The 22,073-nt window shown below is 46.3% G+C and overlaps 1 protein-coding gene across 1 annotated transcript in view; it reads left to right on the top strand.

The window, feature by feature from the left end:
* The window catches only part of SCML4 (Scm polycomb group protein like 4), a gene marked incomplete at both ends in the record, with an annotated part of 116,771 nt that overhangs the window by 68,879 nt on the left and 25,819 nt on the right, over positions 1-22,073 (top strand). Inside the window, 3 exon segments of the mRNA XM_080700383.1 lie at positions 3,239-3,368; positions 5,220-5,420; positions 9,035-9,249. Of these exon segments, the coding sequence (XP_080556509.1) occupies positions 3,239-3,368; positions 5,220-5,420; positions 9,035-9,249 (546 nt within the window).

Genomic DNA, 22,073 nt, shown 5'->3' with positions numbered 1-22,073 from the left:
TTTGCATATTAGGGAGAGCATCTGACTTTTTACTTTTTGTGACTGACTAATCTCACTTAGAATAATGTTCTGCAGTTCCATCCATTTCCCTGAAAATGATGTGATTTTGTGCTTATTTATGGCTGAGTAAAAATTTATTGTGTACATATCCCATAGTTTTGTAACCCACTAATCATTTGATGCATATCTTGGCTGGTTCCATAGTTTGGAAATCGTGAATTGTGCAGCTATTTCCGCTGGTGATTTATTCTTTATAAAAACTGATTTTTTTTTTTTAGAAATTTCCAGTACTTGGGAGACTGGATCACAGTTCAAGGCTAACCTCAGGACCTTAACAAGACCCTGTCTCAAAATAAACAATAAGAGAAAAGGGCTGGGGTGTATCTCAGTGGTAGAATGCCTCTGGGTTTAGTCCCCAGCACCACATACACACATATACACACACAAAATCATACTGCCTATATTAGTCTATTTTCAGTTGCTATAACAACATATTTGAGGCTGCGTACCTTATATAAAAAAAAGAGGTTTAGGGAGTTCACAGTTCTGGAGGTTCAAGAGCATGGCACTGCCTTCTGCCCGCTCTGGTGAATGCCCCATGACAGATGGCATCATGTTGACATGAGAGATCATCACACGAAGAGACAGGACGTCAGAGAGTAGAGAGTGGCCCGTCTCACTCCTTTTATAACAACTTATTCTCATGGGCGCTAACTCCATGAGACCATCGTTACTCACTTCTAAGGGTGATGCCCTGGATGACCTGGCCAACTTCCAGTAGTTCTCACCTCTTAAAGATCCCTCCACTTCCTGACACTCCCACGTTGAGTACCAAGTCCCCAGCGCATGAATCCTTGGGGAACACATGCACGCATGCTCTATCCAAACCGGAGCACTGCCTATGGCTGTATGAGATTTATTCTCTCTTCAAATGTCCCACCAGCTATTTTAGAGGTCGTGTGAACCTAGGTTTTTCCTACAACCAGCTGATTTCCTAAACTCTACAATGGCTTCACTTAGATATGATGGGCAGAAGTAACTGCCAATTATAATTCTATTACTTCATTTGAAATGAGTTCAATGGACAAATTTTTCTTTAATAAATATTAAAATAGCCGGGCATGGTGGCGCACACTTGTAATCCCCGTGCTTAGGAGGCTGAGACAGGAGGATGGAAGTGGTTTGAAGACAACCTCAGCTACTTAGTGAGGCTCTCGGCAACTTAGTGAGACCCTGTTTCCAAATATAATATAAAATAGGTCTGGGAGTGTAGTCCAGAGGTAGAAAGTGTCTGGGTTCCACCCCCAGTACCACACACACACACAAAAAAAATTAAAACAGCAAACATTAGATGTTAGGGTTGTTAGAAGGTTTGCATGAATGAGTAAAGTGTTTACTAAGGTATTTAAGTTTCAAACATCAGCAACTGCAGCATTTTTCTGGGGAGTGATTACAGGATCTCTGTGTGAAGATGACAGAGGAGAAATGACAACCTGCCAATTCATTTTCTCCACCTGTAGCCTGGGGGTTAGAGCTCCACAGCCTAGAAGGGTGGATTGAGCTGAGCTCCTCCCAGAGTCCCTGCTCAGTCCTCAGGGACCATCACAGTAGGCCTCCCCAGCAGGAGCCCTGCTGAGAGGAACAGCATTCCTAGAGAGGCCCTGCACCTTCACGGACAGGCATGGTGCTATCTTGACATACTTAGCAGATGAGGAAGCCACACCAAAGTCATGGTGACTGATTACTTGTGCCCACCACTAAAGATTTTTTTTTTTTTTTTTTTTTTTTTTTGTGGTACTGGGGATGGAACCCAGGGGCATTCTATCTCTAAGCCACACCCCCAGCCCTGTTTTTTTGTTGTTTTTTTTAAATTTTGAAACAGGGTTTCACTGAGTTTCAAATGGCCTCACTAAGTAGCTGAGGCTGTCAGCGTACCTGGATCTGCCTATCTCAGCCTCCCGAATGCTGGGATTACAAGCGTGCGCCACCATGCCCTGCTCCTGAGTTTTCTTTTAAATTACTTTTATAATACTTAGCAGTGTGTTGCTGTATGATGGGCTTTAATTTCTCAAAGCTGTACTCAGAATAAGATGGAACCTCTATTAAATCTAGTTATTTATTTTGGTTGAACCCAAGAACATTCTACCTCCAAGATACACTACCAGTCCTTTTTATCTTTTAAGTGTGTGTGTGTGTGTGTGTGTGTGTGTGTGTGTGTGTGTGTGTTGCTGGGAATTGAACTCAGAGGCATTCTACCTCCAAGTTATACCTCTCCCCACCCCAACTGATGTTATTTCTTATTTGGAAACAAGGTCTCACTAGGTTGCTTAGAGCTTCACTGAATTGCTGAGGTTGGCTTCAAACCTGCGATCCCTCTGTCTCAGCCTTCCAAGTACTAGGATTACAATCTTGCAGCACCACACCCGGGTCCTGTTTTCTTCTTTGATAGTGGCTGTCCTAATGGGTGTAAGATGTCATCTCATTGAGGGCAAATATCTTTTTTTTTTTTTTTTTTTCTGATACTGGGTATGGAACCTAGGGGCATTCTACCTCTGAGCTACACCCCCCTCCCCCGGCCAATTTTTTTTAGTCTTTTTGTCTTTGAAACAGGGTCTCAATGAGTTGCAAAGGGCCTCACTAAGTAGCTGAGGCTGTCCACAAACTGCAATCCTCTGTTTTTTGACAAAAATCTTTTAATTCTATTTTTCCCTCTTGCAATGCCTTATTCTCTGTTCCTCTTTAGGACAAAACTCCTTGAAAGAATTGACTACTTCTTGATCCCCAGGCCTCTCTTCCCATTATTTCCTACTCTTATTCTGTTGTTTCCTTTTCTTATTCCATTCAGAAGTCACCTCATTTTAAAACTTCAACCCAAAGAACTTCTCCATTGCATTTCTCAGGCCCGTCCTCTTGATTCTTCCCATCAGCTCTTTTCACCATCTGATTTTCTAAAATTAGAAACGAGCTTCCACTGTTCATACTCCTGCATGTTCCTGGACCCACTGCTCGGTACTGTCATTTCCCAGATGGCTCTACAAGGATGTGGTGACCTCTGAGTGTAACCCTAGATACAAATTTTGATCATGAATTTGAGTCTGAAGCTCATTCCCTAAAGTTGCATCAAAGAAAGGCATAGAAGCACGAGACTAGCAGTGGTTAACTGACATCCAGGAGACAGTCTGGGACCATGCAGAGAGCTCTTCTAGTTTTCACTGACCATGTGGGCTCTCTCTTGCAGCTCAAGTCACGGGTGCTCATGACTCCATTAGCCCTCTCGCCTCCACGGAGTACCCCAGAGCCCGACCTCAGCTCCATCCCTCAGGACGCAGCTACTATCCCCAGCTTGGCAGCCCCCCAGGCTCTCACAGGTAGGTGAGCAGAACGACTCCAGGGCTGCGCTAGTGCACAGGTATCAGGCCACCTGCCCTCTAACATGCTCCTCGGTAACTAAGGAGCATCACGGAGGCAGCTCAAACGATGGATGTAATGTGGCAGCTAAGTAGCAGATAGGATGACCAGATTCTTCCAAAACATGAGTTTACCTGTCTTGCAAAATTTGGATCAACTGACTCTTGGTTTTCAGTGCATTTAGGTTTCAGCTGGTTGCTTTGGGGTGGGATAAGAAAGAGTAGCCAGGTGATTCTTTTAGAGCCAAGTTTCCATTGCACCAATGTGACCCTGTTCACCTGGAGAGTGTTTCCATTCCTGCCCTGGCACTTCCAGCATGCCTAAGGGTGCTATGCTCCCTTGCTTTTACCTGTAGCCTCCAACATGGTTGGGGTAGAATGCATCTCAATTTCTCTGGTAGAACATCCACAACAGTTTCATCCCAAGTAATAACAGCAATTTGATGATTCTCTCTCTCTCTCTCTCTCTCTCTCTCTCTCTCTCTCTCTCTCTCTCTCTCTTCTCCCCCTCTCCCTCTCCCTCTCTCTCTCTCTCTCTCTCTCTCTCTCTCTCTCTCTCTCTCTCACACACACACACACACACACACACACACACACACACTTATTCCCATCCCACTTAAGTCCCTCCAGTTGATCTCCCATTGCCCTTAGGTAAAGACCAAGTGGTGGGCTAGGGATCCTTTCTGTTATTAAGGAATCTGACTTGGTGTGGATAACATTGAAGAATCTCCAGGCTTTTCTAAGCAAGGTGATAATAATGTAATTGTTATTTTAAAATCTTACAACAACTGATCTGGGAGTTGGGGGCAGGATGTATTACACCAAAACAGTCTGGAGACAGAGGATGTTTAGGAAACCATCATAAGAGAAGGTAGACTAGGTCTCCTATTCCGTGTCATTGTCATGGAATAGGACCAAGTTGAACTTGTATAGATGAGCTCTGGGCCTCTCAATTTACTTCCTAGGCTAGTTATGTCCATGATAATCAACTTGCTAGTTGGTCTTCTCTAGAAAAGTTTTCTCCAAAAAAGGATTCATGAGATTTGTTTTTCTTTTTAATTATAAAATTCATAAGGAGTCCCCTTGTAATTTATTAAAATCTATTGTATATGAAAACCCAGTTTTGTACACATCCTAACATTTTCTATAGATTTATATTATATAGACATATATATATATAATTTTATGTAGATTATATAGATTTATATAGATACTTTCTTATAAAAATATACAGGAATACAGTTAAGAGTCTAAGTAACTTAAAAATAAATAAACACAATTTGGGATATATACTTGAAAAAATTTTACCACTGGAGTATATTACCTTAGTGGTTCCTTGGAGGCCCACCTATGTGGGTTGTCAAACATTCATTTTCTTTGAGATTATAAATAACACTGGCTTTAGAATATCACTAAATATATAGCATCATATCCATGTTTTACTCAAGGAGAGTTCACAAAAAAATGACCAACTTTCTGTGTAACCTGGTAGCTCATTCAAAGAAAAGGGGAAGATTTCAATGCATATTTATTTGCCCAGCATGGAAATACAGTTATACTCACAGTCCTCCTGTGCCACCATAACTGTCATTGATTCAGATTTGAGTCAGTCAGATGGGGCTCTGAGCACCCTGGGAAATGGGGTGTTCAGCTCTTTTACTTCTCAAGTAGGGAAGAATCAGTCCTGCTTCTGCCCTCTTTGGGTTCTCATGGCCAGGGTCAAGGGGCGGGCTGGGACGTCCTCCCAGCATGCGAAGCCGACTGACCTGGTGCACGTCTGATGCGAGGGCCTTGTGGTCTCTGTCCCCACAGTCTGCCTCTACATCAACAAGCAGGCCAACGCAGGGCCCTACCTGGAGAGGAGGAAGGTGCAGCAGCTCCCTGCGCGCTTCGGGCCCGAGAGGCCGTCGGCAGTCCTGCAGCAGGCCGTGCAGGCGTGCATCAACTGTGCCCACCAGCAGAAGCTGGTCTTCTCCTTGGTCAAGCAGGGCTATGGCGGCGAGCTGGTGTCAGGTGAGGCTCCCGTGCAGGGTGGACCAGGAGGGCAGTGGGGATGGCGGGTGTGGCCAGGGCCTGTCCTCCAGCTGCAGGGCTTGGGGGTCTTTGTAAGCCTATGAGCAGCACGCTTCTCTCAAGGCTGGAGAAGTTGTTTACAGGCAGGACAAGAAGACTAGACATCCAAAATCCTTGCCTGGACTCTTCTCTGTCTCCCATCCTCCACCACCACCACCACTACTACTACTATTTCTTCTTCTTCTTCTTCTTCTCTTCTTCTTCTTCTTCTTCTTCTTCTTCTTCTTCTTCTTCTTCTTCTTCTTCTTCCTCTTCCTCTTCCTTCTCCCCTCTTCCTCCTCTTTCTTTCTTTCTTTCTTTCTCTTTCTTTCTTTCTTTCTTTCTTTCTTTCTTTCTTTCTTTCTTTCTTTCTTTCATGGTGCTGGAGTTTGAACCCAGAGGCATTCTACTTCCGAGCTACACCCCTAGACCAATTTTTTATTATTTATTTATAAACAGGGTCTCACTGAGTTGCAAATGGCCTCACTAAGTAGCAGAGGCTGTCCACGAACCCACGATCCTCCTGTCTCAGCCTCCCAAATGCTGGGATTACAAGAGTGCACCACCACGCACTCCATCCGCCCTTCTAACCCCTCAGTAAATCCTATCGCTCCACCTTCAACCTGTTCTAGAAGCCCGCCAGCCATCCTCCAATGCCCTTAGCAACAGCTATGTATGTTTAAAAATTTGAAGGTAGACCATGCTCCTCTTCTGCCTTAACTTTTCCAAATGCTCCTTATCATTCCAAGTAAAAGCCCAAGTCCTAGCACATGCCTGGGATCCCAGTATTTGGGAGGCTGAGAGAGGAGGATCAAAGGTTTAAGGACAGCCTCAGCAATGCAGCAAGACTTTTAGCAACTAAGTGAGACCCTGTTTCCAAATTTAAAAAAAATAAAATAAAAAGGGCTGGAGGTATAGCTTAGAGTTAGAACTATGCCCTGGGTTCAGTGATCAGTATAAAACGAACACACACACACACACACACACACACACACACACACACTCCTTACAAGGACCCACAGACCTATGTGAGCTGCCCGGCCACTCCTCACCCCCGGGTCACTCCTCTCTCGCCCCCCACGCCGCCTTGGCTATCTCCCTGTTTTCCCTTTGTCCCTCAAGTGTCTCCTGCCTCGGGACCTTTGTACCCACTGGGGTATTAGAATGAAAGGCAGTGCCCTCTAGAGGCCAGGGGAGATGGAAAAGCCATTCCTGGCCTGGACCTTCTCCTCGGCATTGTGGGACCATCGTGGTCCACTGACCTTACAAGGATGGACGGGAAGCCTAAGCAAAGTGATGAGTAGCAAAGGTTTTGTCAAACTTTAAAGGGCTGCATGAAAGAAATGGATTTTATTGATTTCTCATTAAAATGAGTGTTTGGAGCTCTGAAACGAAAATGAGGTATGGGAGCCCCTGCCATCTGCCAACCTTTGGGAGATACAACGTAAGAAAGCAGGCTGCTAGCTGGAGGTGGTGGACACGCCTATAGTCCCATACTCGGGGGGCTGAGACACGAGGATCACAGAATCAAGGTCAATGTGTGCTGACCCTGTTTAAAAATAAAACAAAATAGGGCTAGAGATGGAGCTAGAACTCTGCTGAGTTCAATACTCAGTAACTAATGCGCGCGCGCGCGCACACACACACACACACACACACACACACACACAGTAGGCTACTCTCTAGGAGTTATTGTGAGTTGTGGAGGCTCAGATAGAGCAGAATGTCTTGCCTGGGTGTCCCTGTGCATCACTCGCGCTGGGGACCGGGGGAGAGATGGCTGTGAGGAAATGCACGGGGCTGCAGGGGACCAATGCTGCTGCTGAATTCTGGTAACGTATAGAAATTGAGTTTTGCACCACTACAGAGAGCTTATTCTCCTTTTAAAAAGAGTCTTTCCCTCACATTCTTCCCAGTACTGCCTGGGCCCTGGTGCTGGACTTGATTCGGAGGCCTCCATGTGGACTTGTGTTTATTTGGATATATCTATGTATCTGTATCTAGCTCCCTCTGTGCATGTAGACATAGAGCTGGGTAACCTGGTTACCTAGGAGGACAGGGACTCTGCAGATAGAGGAGTAATTGTAACAGGGTAATAGTCGTACTTACATCCTTAGCAGTATGCACGCAGAGGGCTCACCATCACTGACAGCTCAGGAGCCATGGGCGCATTCCAGGGCCCCATCTTGGTTTCTAAATATGGCTCTGCAGCAGAAGAAGACAGAACTGTTGGAGGAATGGCTGATAATAGGGCTGGAGTAGAGAAAATATAAGACGAACTTGGGACATCTCGAAAAGCCCCAAACAAAAGAAGTGCTAAACAAGGGCGGAGGGGCGTGTCACAGTGGCAGAGGAGTCACCTGCAAGAGCTCCCAAAGACAAAAGCAGGGACAATTTGAGCAACAAAGTAAGTAGGGTGGCGTTGGCTAACCCATGGTATAAAAATAGATACTTAAACTGTAATAAGAGTAATAAATGATGGACGGACTGAATAAATAGAAATAAATAAATAAATAAATAAATAAATAATGGGAGAAGGGACAACTCATCCTAACAGAATTCCAAATGACATGTGGAATTCCCCCTCTCCAAGCTGTGGTGCTTAATCCCTCCCTCCTCAAGCATGGGCAGGCTTAGTGACCATTCCCAAGGAATAGAAAGTATAAAATACAGCAGAAGTATGTGGAACCTCAGCCAGGTGACCCAGGTGATGAAAGCCGCCCCCCATGTGGATATCACGTCCCCTGAGCTGATGTGAACTGCAGGGCGTCTCACCTCAGTGGTCCTCCTCCCTCAAACCCAAAGCCTCGGCTAACCGTGAGAACAACTTCAGACAAACCCAAACTAAGGGGCATCTCATACCACACCCGAGTGGAACTCTTCAAAGCCATCAAGGTCACACACGCACACAAATAACCAATAGAAATTGCTGAGTTCCTGTCAGAGACCAAGGAGACAAGGGGACAGGACAGCTGAAGGCAATGTGACATTCCAGATGGGGCCCTGGGACAGAAACAGGATCGTAGGGAGACAACAGGTGAAACCCAAACACAGCTCGCTTAAAAAACAAACAGAAATGAAGTCAGGCACAGTGGTGCATGCCTGTAGTCCTTGCAGGGTATAGGAGGATAAGGGTTTGAGGCCAGCCTCAGCAACTTAGTGAGTGAGAGCCTATTTATTTCTGTGCGTGTGCGTGTGCGTGTGCGCGTGTGTGCGTGTGTGTGTTTTACTGGGGATTAGACACAGGGGGTTCTACCTCTGAGCTACACCTCCAGCTTTATTTTATTTTTTATTTTGAAGCAGGGTCTCACTAGGTTGCAGAGTCTGCCCTTGAAACCTGCAATCTTCCTGTTTCAGCTTTCCAAATACTGGGATTACAGGCATGTACCATGGTGCCAGACTAGACCCTGTTTCAAAATAAAAATAAAAAGGGCTGGGAGTGTAGTTCAGAGGCGCCTAGGTTAAATCCTCAGTTACCACAAAGCAAACAAAACAGAAATGGACACACCAAAACCCTTCCCGGGGCTGGCCCCTCCAGGGCCCAGCTCTGAGCTGCTGTCTCTCTGGTTTTCCAGTCTCCGCTTCCTTTGATGGCAAGCAGCACCTGCGGAGCCTGCCCGTGGTGAACAGCGTGGGCTATGTGCTCCGCTTCCTGGCCAAGCTGTGCCGCAGCCTCCTGTGCGACGACCTCTTCAGCCACCAGCCCTTCCCGGGGACCCCCAGTGCCGCCGAGAAGGCCCAGGACAGAGAGGAAGGGCGGATGGAGCCAGGTAGGGGCCTGACCTCAGGGGTAGCTGCTGAGGGAGTTGGGAGGCTCTGGAGACCCGGGCTGCCTCTCTGTGTGCCCTGGAGCACCGAGAGCTGGCTGGGACTCTCAAGGGTGGCTAGATGGTCCCCACCCCAGGGGGCCTCAGGAAGGGGTCGCTCCAACTATTAGGCGCTGACATCCCTGCTTTGAAGCCTACGTTAGAATTTAGACGAGGCCTCATCATATGGAAAGGGGATTTTCCTCACTCTAATTGAAACCCAAGCATCTGTGCATCATGGCTGAATAGCTAAAGGACTGTGAGATTAGGAAACTAAGAAATCTCAAAGAATCTGGGCCTAAAATGCAGGTGAAGTTGGTCCCACCTGAGAGCTTCAGATGCCTCTATGGGAAGAAATGCAACCAAGTGTCTTAGAGGAATTTGGCCATATATCAAACATGTGTTCTGGTGAGAGCTGGTGTTTCTCTCTCATCGCAGGATGGAAAGGGACCAGGCTTTGAACTGCTTTTGGACAGACAGTCACGGAACAGCTCAGGGCAGAAAAGTGTCTGGGCCGGGCCTGGTGCTCTCTGCCCCGGTGGCCTTGCCAACGGGAGGTTCTCCCTCCGCACCGAGGTAGCCTGCATTACAGGTCTGCAGAACTGAGCATGAATCCCAAGGCAGAACAGAAAGGTGCTTTTCATGTTCTTTCTCTGACAGCGGTATGGTTGATCCAGGAAAAGCTCACAGGCAACGAGACTGGAGCGGAGCCATCGTGATGTTCTATGAACAGTTGTCGAATCCTTTGCGGCTCCAGGTGCCGTGTGAGATCCTGTCTTGGATAAGACAAATGCATGAGCTTAAGAAAGTTTGTGAGGAATAAATGACTATTAAAAATAGTCACAGAAAGGTTTAGAGTATTCCCCCAAAGCAAACTTACAATAAGAGTGGTGTGCCTCAAGCCCAGGGGGACAGCAGGACGGATCAGTTTAGATCCTTAGCATAGATTTTCTTGGATACACTGTCAAGAACCTTGCTTACAGTTGTGTTTTGCTTCTGAGACTCGCAACAGGAAGAAATTTGGACTACGAGTATTTCTGGCTGTATTCATTGAACACGGTTGGTGTGAGCAGATGCCATTGCATCTGTTTTCCTTCCTGTCTCTGTGTGTGATATGAAGACACAGAGACTTTGAAAAGTCGTCTCATCTCTCTGGGCCTGAGTTTCCTTTGTGTTCTTTCTGGGTCTGATGTTTTATGAATCTGGCCCCTCCTATAAGCCTTAGCTGACCCACGCATATATTCTTAAGCAAATTTATTCTCCACTACATCTTGCAATGAGAATAGCAGAAGGGTGTGGTCTCATGTCTGAATCCCTTGCCTTATTGTTACATTAATCAACAGCGACCCAGGGGAGGTGACCATGAAGCCACATCACCTATGTCTCCCATGATTTTTTAAATCGTCCTGTGGAGTCAGTTCTGCCCTGACTAGGGATAAAGTGTAGGATCACTCTTGTGACTTTTCTGATTCCTTTTACGTTATAAAATATTCTGTAGCCAGGCAAGGTGATTCATGCTTGTAATCCCAGCGTTTGAGAGGCCGAGACAGGAGGATCGTGGTTCGAGGACAGCCTCAGCTACTTAGTAAGGCCCTTTGCAACTCAGTGAGACCTAGTTTCAAAATAAAGAAAAAAAAAATAGGGCTGGGGGTATAGCTCGGAGGTAGAATACCCCTTGGTTCCATCCCCAGTACTGAAAAAAAAAAAAAATTCTGCTGGGTGTGGTGGCGCACCCTTGTAATCCCAGTACTTGGAAGGCTGAGACAGGAGGATCGAGGTTTGCAGACAGCTTCAGCTACTTAGTGAGGCCCTTTGCAACCCAGTGAGACCCTGTTTCAAAATAAAGAATAAAAAATAGGGCTGGAGCATAGCTCAGAGGTAGAATGCCCCTGGGTCCAACCCCAGTACTGAAAAAAAAAAAAAAAAAAAATCTGTAGTCCAGAATGGGTATGCTCTAGTTAGTGTGGGTATTTAAACTTTCATTAAAAAACATAACTACCCCACTGCCCAGCTCCAGCTCAGTTTGCTCCAAGCCAGTTGCATACAGCAATAAGAGAACACAGGTGTCTGCCCTCACTGCCCCCCAACTTGTGTTTACAGCCCCTCCCATGCCTAGCTAATTTTGACTTCGGAGCCCTTCACAGACGAAGGAGGAGAGGTGAGAGGCCGGGGAGCTTCTACTTGACATCATGCTCTCTGGCTCTGGCAGTGTTTAAGCTGATTCTTTATCCTGGGACCATCACACAGATTCTCTGGTGATCCTACAATCTCTTGGCCTGCATTTCCCTTGACGTGGGAAATGCAGCTCTTCTCTGGGTGGTCACTTACAACTCCTTCCGCAGTCCAAGGCCTCTGGGCCTCAACTCTAGCTTCTTTCTGCTGACGTACCCTTGTGCCTCCAGTCTGTCCTGGGGGGATCTAAGACAATCTTTCTGCAGACCTCTCTTCTGATGGCCCGCACTTGGTCCTGGAGAAACACACATTCTCTACCCTAACAAGCTGCACTCCCAGAATCCTTTGTTCTGCCAGTCAACTGTGGCTCTCATATTTCCCATGGGCATCAAGCAATCCTCCATTGCATCTGCCAAGCTCCAGGGAACAGATATCAAGCTATTCCTGAGGCCACACTGAAGCCCTGGGGAACAGACTGGATAGTTCTCTTCATACTTTTTCTTCTCAGCCTCTACAAACTTGCCTGGAGGCTGGATGTGGGTGGTCATCTGGTGTAAACTGGCTTTCCACCATGGCTTTTTTGCCAGACATGCAGGGTGGTCTCACACTTTACTCTGGAATGTGGTATCTCTTGTCTTGCAGCCTCAGCCCAAGCCCAAACTAAAATAGGTTCATTTTAACATCTTATCCCAGGAGGGCGGCGGCATTCCTCACAGCTGTCATGTCCAGCTAAGATCTGGTTTCCTTTCTAAGTCAAGACCCCAGTTGACCTATAAGCCCTCCCCTGACCCAAGATTACCTAGAAAAAGTGAATTGCTCCTAATTAGCCACCCAGTGGCAATGGCTCCTCCTGTCCTGGGTGCTGCAGAACTGAGTGCTGTGTACTTCACGAGCCATGGAGCCTCAAGGAGAATGGAGAAGGCAGGGTGACAGGGCGGGCTCTGAGCTGTCTCCTTGCCCATGTCTTTCCCACCTGCCTGCTATGAGCCCGAAGCTGATGCCATTAGAGACTTGTCCTAGAGAATAAGACATTACCTTGTTAGAGTTGCATTGTTACAGTTCATGTCAAGGGAAAAACTTCAGATCATCATTGTGTTAGAGGGTGAATTTGTTTATCATCTATTTTTTTTCCTTGTTGTGACAAGAAGAGTATATATTTGGAAGGGGTGAAAATTTTTTTAATATCAGGCTCTCCAAACCCATCCATAGAACCACCTGGTTTCTGAATAAGAGTGTAAGTTCTTGAACTCATCTGAAGCAGAACAATGCCTGTTCTTGATCTGCCCCAAGGTGTTCAGTACAAACTAGATGTCCCAGCTCTGGGCTACACACAGACAAGGTTAGTCAGTGTTCAATGGAACATTTTGTGAAGACTGTATTGGATTGTTTGTGGAAGCTTGGGGAAGCCACGTATCCCTGTTCCAGTCTATGGCAGCAGGTCACTTGGCTGTGTCTCTGAGGCTGAGGACAGAGGTGAGACCCTATGACTAGAAGGTGGACTGGATGGAATCTAAGGCCCTGCTGCTCCAGCTCTGGGCAGGGCATCGTGCTCACCCAAGGAAGGCAGAGCGCAGCAGCCTCACTGACCTGGGCCAGCAGACCCAAGCTATTCTGAAGACTTGCTAAACTTTGAGCGGTATGGATCTAAGAAGTGCTCCCCAAGGCACAGAACTCAGCAGTTAAATAACCATGTGGAAGACAAAGAGCTCTGAAAAGCCCAAGCCATGCAGGAACAGAAGGGGTTTGTGGGTGGCAGGTAATTGTGGTCGCCCCATTCCTGGTGACAAATATGCGTGTCTACCTATTAGGTCCATTAGAGGAACTTCGACAACCCAGTGGAGTAGGGACAAGATGTCCTTTTTGGTCCCTGCAAGAGAGAGAGAGCATGGCTGGAGCAGCAGGAGGATCGGGGCCCCAGGATCCCCAGGAAGGGGCCTCCTGGAGGTGAAGACAAGGACACCAAGAGGAAGCGGCTCCTCTTAGAGAAAGCCTCTTCCCTGGGAGCAGAGAGAGGGCTCCTTCCAAATCTTTCCCTCTGATCTGTGAAACAAACTCCCTCTCCATAAAAGAGAGAGAGGGAAAGACAGGCTTCAGGATTCCCTTGCCACCAGAGGTTAGCATTCTTGGCTTGAGACCAGGAACCACATTCTTGACCTTCCACTTCTATTGATTGATGTCCAAATGTGGTGTGTGCTTTAGGAAGTAGAGCTGCCTTCTGAGTGCATCAGAAGAATGGCTGTAGAAAGATGGATTTGGTAACATTGGTCAGAAGTCATGATATAATTCTGGGGAAAATATTATTTCGTCTTTGAGTACTGGACCAAAAGAAGTCTCAGTATAAATATCCACTAGCTGGTGCTTTGCAAATTTGACTGTGCACAAGAACGACCTGGGTATCTTGCAAAATGCAGAGCCTGGCTCGGTAGGGCTGGGGTGGAGCCTGACCACCTGTGTGTTAGTCAGCTTTTTTGTTGTTGTGGGCAAAAAAAAAAAAAATTACAAAGAGCAATTTAGAGGAGGAAAAAAATGGCTCACAGTTTAGAAAAAAATGGCTCACAGTTTTAGTCTTTGTGTATAGTTGGCTGACTCCAAGGCAGAAACAGCATGGCAGAAGGGTGCGGCAGAAGAGACTGTTCAGCTCCTGGGAGTCTGGAGGCAGGGGTGGGGACGGGCAGGGACAGATAGAGTCCCCACAGCCGTAGACTCGTGACCTCCTTCCTCTAGCCCTGGCCACCTGCCTAGAGTTTTTGCTGCCTCCCAGTAAATCCATTCAAATTACTCATCCGCCGATGGAATAGTATGCTGGCGGGGGCAGAGCCCTCATGACCCAGTCCCTTCACCTCTGAGTGCCACCGCATTGCCTCAGACTCGAGCTTCCGGGGGCATTCCAGATTTAAACAGCAACAACCTGCTTTCTAACAGGTGTCTAGGGAATCCCAGTGCTGCTGCTGGGACCACACTCAGAGTCCAGCTCACATGGGGAAATGTGCTTCAGGTTTTCAGTCTATCTATGTTCAGATGATTGTGTGTGTGTGTGTGTGTGTGTGTGTGTGTGTGTGTGTGTGTGTGAGAGAGAGAGAGAGAGAGAGAGAGAGAGAGAGAGAGAGACTGACTGATGGAGAGAGAGAGACTGACAGAGAGAGAGAGACTCTCACTAGGGGTTGACCTTCAGGGCATTCTTCCATTGAGCCCTTGTTTTGAAATAGGGTCTTGCGCCCGGGCGTGGTGGCGCACGCTTGTAATCCCCGCGCTTGGGAGGCAGAGACAGGAGGATCGCGCTGGCTTAAGAGACCCTGTTTCCAAATAAAAATGTAAAAATAGATCTGGGAGTGTAGCCTGGAGGTAGCAGGGCTTCCAGGAACCACAGTACCACCAAAAAAAAAAAAAAAAAAAAAAAAGAAGAAAAAGAAAGAGAAAAAGAAAAAGAAAAAGAAAAAAGAAATAGGGTCTTGCTAGGTTTCTAAGAGTGTCAATAAATTCCTGAGGCTCGTCTCCAATCCCCAGTCCTCCTGTATCAGCCTCCAAGTACTGGGATTACAGGTGTGTGCCCGGCTATGATTCCTCTTTCATACAAGTGTTTTCACTGAAGATGATCTGATGTCCAGTGGAGGTGGAAAGGAAAGAGGTGCGAGGAGCAGAGTGGTTGGGTGAAGGTCAAAAAATTAAGGTGAGAAAGATCTGTGGATCTGGGAAGGAGGGCAAAAGGAAGAAAAAAAATGATGGCAGACAAATTTCTCAACATGGTCTGGCAACCACTGCAGCGGAATCTCTGGTGCCCTTCAAGGCTCCTGTAATCCTGAGAAGTCGCCCATTTATTCTCCCAGACCCTTCTTTCCACGGCCACAATGGCATTTGGCACTGCCTTCTGTTACAGGACTCTGGGTGCACAGCACATCTCCCCTGCTAGGTAGACCTGGAGGCAGGGCCAGGCCATCTCCAGGAGAGCGGGAAGTTGAACGAGTAGGTAGTAACATTTACTGACTTCCAATTCTACGCAATGCGATAGAACAAACTTCTATGGAAACCACAAATGCAATAGCTGAGCTCTCCCATAGCTCTAATTGAGTAGCAGGTTTCTTGCCTTTTGAAGGTTTAGCATGATGGAAACAAATGGTTTACTTTCCATTGAGTAGCTTCTTTGATGCCCAGATGGGGGCAGGTAGGAGCGAAGGAGAGTCATTCACTCTCCAGAGTGGCTCCTTTTTCCCTGGCCGGTCTTCGATTCCCACACCAGAAAAAGAATTGCAGTAGCAGCCACTCGCATTGTGGTCCACTGTGGTGGAAGCTATAGGTGCAGCGTTTAGAAAGCAAATCTGTTTCTTTGCTCAATGACAAATAATATAAAGAACTATAGAGAGTGACTCTATAGAGACTATCTTTCCAATAGATCGTTTGTTTCTGAAAGAGAATAGAATGTGTCAGTTGGCATGAGGTCCATTACAGAGATCCATCCATTTAGCCAGTCCTGAACATTTAATGAGCTCTCCTGTTTGTAATGCATCTTGACACACAAAGACCAGGCCACCTGCTCAGAGCTGCACAGGAACACAGCTACGGGGAGGAAGCTGGGTGCGAGTCTTCTCCACCTCAGCCCTCTGCTCTTCCTCCCAAGTCCTGCTTCCTGCAAGGCCCCGTTACCCAGCACTGGCCGGGAGGAGCACACGCCCGGGTCCCACCTCAGAAGGCCGACTGCACACAGAGGATGTTCACGAGTAGCTCGCAGTGCATCTGCGCCTCTTCCAGCAAGGATGTAAACAAACAATACACCCAAGTCCCGTTTAGTGAAAGTGCTGTGGAAATCCCACTCCAGGCACATCCATTCTCCTCCTTCTGGGTTCTCACCTTAACCCAAAGGATGTTTTACGCTTGACCTTGTTACCAATACCAAGCCTGGATGCTATCCGCAGGCAGGCAGAGCCCAGCATTCCAGCCACCAGAGAACTTTCTCAGCTCTATAAAACCCCACCCCATTCAACATGCGGCATAGTGCAACCTGGTATTTTAAATAATATAAGAGATGGTGGAGAGGGGCAGAGAAATGAAGGGAGCTGGGCGTGGTGGTACAGATCTGTGATCCCAGTATTTGGGAGGCTGAGACAGGAGGGTCACAGGTTCGAGGGCAGCTTTGACAAAATAGTGAGACTCTCAGAAAACTAGTAAGACTCTGTTTCAAAAAATAAAAAAATCAAGAGGGCTGAGGATGTAGCTTGGGAGTAGAATGCCCCTGGGTTGAACTTCCAGTGTCATACACAAATAAAAAGGAAGAAAGAAGAAGGAAAAAGAGAAAGAAATAAAGAAGAAAGAAAGGAAAAGAAAGAAAGAAAGAGAAAGAGTGGATGGATGTCATTGACTAATGGGCATAGAATTTTAATTTTATAGGATGAAAAGAGTTATGGAGAAGGATGGTGGGAATGCGATGGTCTTATGACATTAGAACGGCTGTTAACAGCCCTGAATAGTAGTACACTTTAAAATGTTTCAGATGAGCTAGGCGTGGTGGCGCACACGTGTAATCCCAGTATCTGGGAGGCTGAGACAGGAGGATCACAAGTCCGCAGCCAGCCTCAGCTACTTAGTGAGGCCCTCTGCAACTTAGTGGGACCCTGCTTCAAAATAAAGAATAAAAAATAGGGCTGGAGGTGTAGCTTGGAGGTAAAATGCCCCTGGGTTCCATTCCCAGTACTGTAAAAAAAAAAAAAAAAGTTTCAGATGGGCTCTTGGGTGAAGTTGTAGCATGCTGTATTGCTGTGTTGTTTTGTTTCAATTGATGGTGTGACAGATACAAACATAAAAAATGGTTACGGTAGTAAATTTTATGTTATGTGTATTTTACCCCAATCAAAAAGTGGAAGCCAATTTAGCAAGACTCTCAGCAACCTATTGAGACCCTGTTTCAAAATAAAAAATAAAAAGGGCTAGAGGGTGTAGCTTGGAGGTAGAATGCGCCCCAGGTTCAATCCCCAGTACCAAATCAGGGTTGGGGGGAACTGGAACCTTCTCCCAAGAGGGAAGTAAGAAAAGAAATGAAAGAGAGAGGACATATTCTCCTGTGCTGTTTGTCCCAGTGCCGCCACAGGACTGGAGCACCGCAGAGCTGTGTCTGTTCTGTCACAGCCTTAGGCCACATGAACAGAATGAGCTGTTTGTAGCTCCAGCTGAGCATTGGATAGGAGGTCATCTGGGAAGAATAAATCATCAGTGGAGGCTCAGGTCTTAAGAATCCTTGCCGAAGATTTGATGGAAAGTTTAAGGAAGACAGCCCACAGTCCTGCAGCAAATACTAAAGCCTTCATATATGTCCTGACACTTAGAAGCCCAGCCAGAACCTGGCAGCATGGCATAGGCTGGCTGCTCATGGGAGGGTCTCCAGTCCTGATTTCCCCAAGTGCCAACATAAAATAATTTGAGAAAAGCTATCTATTGTTCCCAGTCATGTCTTTTAGTAAATTAGGAGGTCTGAACATATTTTAAAACACTAATCTGAAATAAAAAATGACTCTTTTTTAAAAAAGGACTTCTAGCCGGGCGTGGTGGCACATGTTTGTAATCCCCGCGCTTGGGAGGCGGAGACAGGAGGATTGCACAGGTTCGAAGCCAGCCTCACTGGTTTAAGAGACCCTGTTTCCAAATTAAAATATAAAACTAGTTCTGGGAGTGTAGCCTGGAGGTAGAAGGGTTTCCAGGAACCCCAGTACCACAAAAAAAAAAAAAAAAAAAAAAAAAAAACCGACCTCTAGAGAAAAGTCTGGGCTTTGTAGAATTTAAAATAGATTTTTATGATCTCCAATAACTTATCAGATCCTTTTGCACTGTAAAGCTAAGTTTACAATAATTCTCAGTAAGGATTTAGGAAGTTATTTGCTCAATAACTAGTGGTTAAGTGAATGAATGATTGACTTGTTTTAGTTTAGTAGATCAAGTTGTTTTAGTTGCCCAAGGCATTTTAAATATGGGATAAATAGCATGATATTTAATCATGTTGATGGCCCTGATACTATTTTAATAAAAGGTATCCATATTCAAATAAAACAAAAAGACAAAATACTCTTCTTGTCCAATATCACAAGTAAAATCATTTTGTGGATTAAAGATGCCAACATCCAAGATTTGAAGAATAGAGTGGTGGTGATAGCAATGCCCAGCGGGCTTTCTAGTGTTTGGGCGGGCTCCTTCCATGAAGGAATGTGGAGGAGAAAGAGAGTCCTTAAAAGCAGGCCAAGTAGACTCTTTTTCCTTCACGGTTGTCCTCATCATTCTTTGAAAGATGCTCCTATCTGTATCCTATATCCTCTCCTCAGATAAAAAATCGACCGTGAATCTCGCTAGTTGCATGGGCTGTCCTCCCTGTGATATCCTACTCCCCAGATCTCCATGGGACACGCGAGGGTGCTGGGACCTCCTGGCCTCTCTGCCCATCACTGAGTCTGGATCCTTACACAAGGCCTTGTGTGGCTCTCTGCCAGGGTCCAGCCTCGGCCAGTCCAGGGGTCTTGAAGGGGATGTAGGGTCGGCAAAATGGAAGAATGAGAGACACTGTACTTGGTAGCAGGGAGAAGGCATCTCTGCCTGTGCCCTAGAATATACTTTATTTATACATGAATCTGACAAATTATAGCAAGCCACCTCATACATATTTTTTCATTTAGTTTTTTCAAAACCACATTACACATACATTGTTTTTCATCTAGTTTTTCATTAACCTGAATTCCATGTAGCAGGCGTACCTCGAAGCCACCTGTTTTTCCTGTTTTTTTTTTAATTAATTTGTGATGACTTGACCCACAAAACCTATTACTACTCTACATCACACATAATAAACTTTAACGGAACTTATCCTATCCTTTATCTTAGCTACTAAATATTAGACTTACTGAATCTACTTCTAAAATTAACTGCTAATTTTATATGCTATTTTGGCCCCTAAGTATTCTATTAACTTATTTTGACCCAACCACCAAACCCCCACTAAACTTATTCTATTTTTCTAGCATACAATGCCTACACCTAATTTTCTATAATACCCATTAAGTTGTTTACCAAGAGAACTCTTTTGTGCTTTAGTGAGCAGGCGCCAAGGAGGTTCCTGCCTGCCCAACCCTCTGCAGGAATGGCAGAGTCCTGACATCAAGCCATTTTCCAGTAATATTAACTCTGTGCTTTCCAATCATCATACACTCCTGTATAAGGAAGTAGAGGATGGTTGGAGGTGGAGAAGTATTTTTATTAGCACTAGCCCCCTGAGGGGAATACCGCAGTCGACCCCCTAACTTATAAGCAACATATGGAGGGCCTTGCACAGTAGGTATAATTTGCCTAAAGTTAACTTTTTCCTTTCATGGCTAAAACCTTTAGTGAGTTAGGTGTTGTAAGCAGAGGAGCAAAGAGCTCTTTACTCTGTAGCTTCTTGAAAGTTCTCCCATAGTCATATTCTTAGTGCTGTTCCCAGCACAAATCTTAGGGCGTTTTCCAGTCATATTCACATCAATTTTCAGATGATTACAAAATGGCAATCCTCATTCTAAGAAATTTTCAAATTTCATTAATATTATCATTCTTATAATTAAAATCAAGAGGGATAATGACTTCAGTTTTGCCAGAGTCTTCCAGCCCTGCGGAATTCTCTTCCCAGCTGCGACCCTGTCATACAGCAGGAATGGCGCCGCCTCCGCCAGCTCTGGTGGGCCTGCCCAAAGAGCCACTCCTCTGATGCCGGAGCAGTTTGGGGAATTGACCCAGTATCTTAGTAGCTCCAACAGGATGGTAACCAAGTTCTCTGATCTATACAGCACCACATAGAAAGCAGTTGGGATGGTGGATACCAAGTAATTTTATCCTCTCACATCATCACAAGAAGAGGGATGGTTTTATTGGTTATTGTGAATATCATACTGTGCCGAATTTATAAGTTAAGCTTTATCATAAGCATATATGCATAGGGAAAAACATATATAGGATGTGGAACAGTTCATGGTTTCAGGCATCCACTGTGGATCTTGGAACATGTTTTCTATGGATAAGGGGAGACGAGTGTACTAGAAAATTCTGTGAGCCTTCCTCAAAGTCCAGATGTCCACTTAGAGCTGAAACTTAGAAAATGTTCTCTATTTCAGAGACTTAGACAGTTTTCTGATTAAGGGCCACTTTGAATTTTCCCAAAGTTTATAAAAGATTACAGGCATGGGAGTTCCTTGGGGTACTCAAGGGATCGGCCTTGGCAGAGCTGCAAGATCATATGGAAGATGGTTATAGAACTTGGTCTCCTCTGGAGACCAAAAGAACTTTCATTATTCCAATGGCCGACTGTGGTCACAATTGCCTTTGGTTCAAAATTTCAAAGGGGAGAATCAACCCATGGTTTATGCAAACCAGAAATGTCAAACACCTTCAGGTGTCAAGCATGAAAATTATGGGTGGTTTCTGTGCACCTCATTAAGGGGAAAAAGGTATAAATGTACTTAAATGGACCAGAGAGGGGGTGGAGGTTGATCCTAAGGGCTGAGTGATCTGAGCTACAGAGACAGGCTTAAAGAGAAAATCTATATTGGCCAGAGACCAAGTTAATGGAAAATTTAATTGAAGGGAATGAAATGCTCGCTTCTTGGTTGTGTGGCTTGGTGCCCTTTGAACCAGGAAGGCTGGGCCCAGAGGCCACAGAGGGCCCTGAGGGAGAACAGAGGAGCTTATCTGCAGGAACAAGGGGGGGCGGGACTAGCCTGAGAAAAGAAAATCGGAGCGCCTCAGTGCAAGGCTACCCCTAGGAAGGGTCTGCCGTCAAGAAATCCCTTAGAGGTGCAGACAAGGGCTTTCTGCATCTCCCACGCCAAGCACGTGCCAGCCAGCGGTGCCCCAAAGGAGCGTGGGCGAGGCTGCCTGGTGGCAGGGACGCCAGCACCCAGGTAGGAACCCAGCACCTGCTCCTGGGCTGCGTGGGAGAGGTGCTGCGCCACCGCACCTGCGCTTCCTGCCCGCAGGGCCCTGCCCTGCTCCAGAACTCGCGGGCTGGTGGCCGCTGGCTGAACATCGGGGGTTAACTACTCCCCAGCTCTCGGCACCTGCCTCTGTCAAGGCGGCTTAAGCCTTAAAAGCAGCCCAGCCCAGTGGTTCCCACGAGGAGGCCCCTGAACACTGGCCACTGCCCTGGCCGGCAGAGCAGCCCAGGGAAGGATCAGGCCATCCATCCCCAGAAAGGTCCTGGCGGCCAGCCTGGGAGACACGGGAGGACGGAGGAGGGGTGCATTCTGTGGGGCTGTTCCCTCCACTTGGAGCAACACTAACCTGGGGCAATAAGAAATAAGAGGGGGCAGTGTGTGTGTGTGTGTGTGTGTGTGTGTGTGTGTGTGTGAGAGAGAGAGAGAGAGAGAGAGAGAGAGAGAGAGAGAGAGAGAGAGAGAGAGAGACCTGTCTAGAGGTGGGGAGGACTAGTGACTGGGATTGTTTGGGGATTATTGCAATAGGTGATATAATGACTTTGATTCATTTGATTAGGGAATGCAAGCAAAGTAACAGTTTAAATTTTTTAAAAAATAAAACCAATAGCTTCCTTGCCTATGAGCAGTTAAGTCCAGATCCTAAATGCTAACAGAAGTAAAGCCTGGTGGGAGTGTCTACAGTTTATACACAGGGCCCCTTACCGCCC

The sequence above is a fragment of the Muscardinus avellanarius genome, assembly GCF_963383645.1.
Source record: "Muscardinus avellanarius genome assembly, chromosome: 8".
NCBI classification, from domain to species: domain Eukaryota; kingdom Metazoa; phylum Chordata; class Mammalia; order Rodentia; family Gliridae; genus Muscardinus; species Muscardinus avellanarius.
The sequence above is the reverse complement of the archived record's forward strand: the minus strand, read 5'-3'. Positions and strand labels throughout refer to the sequence as shown.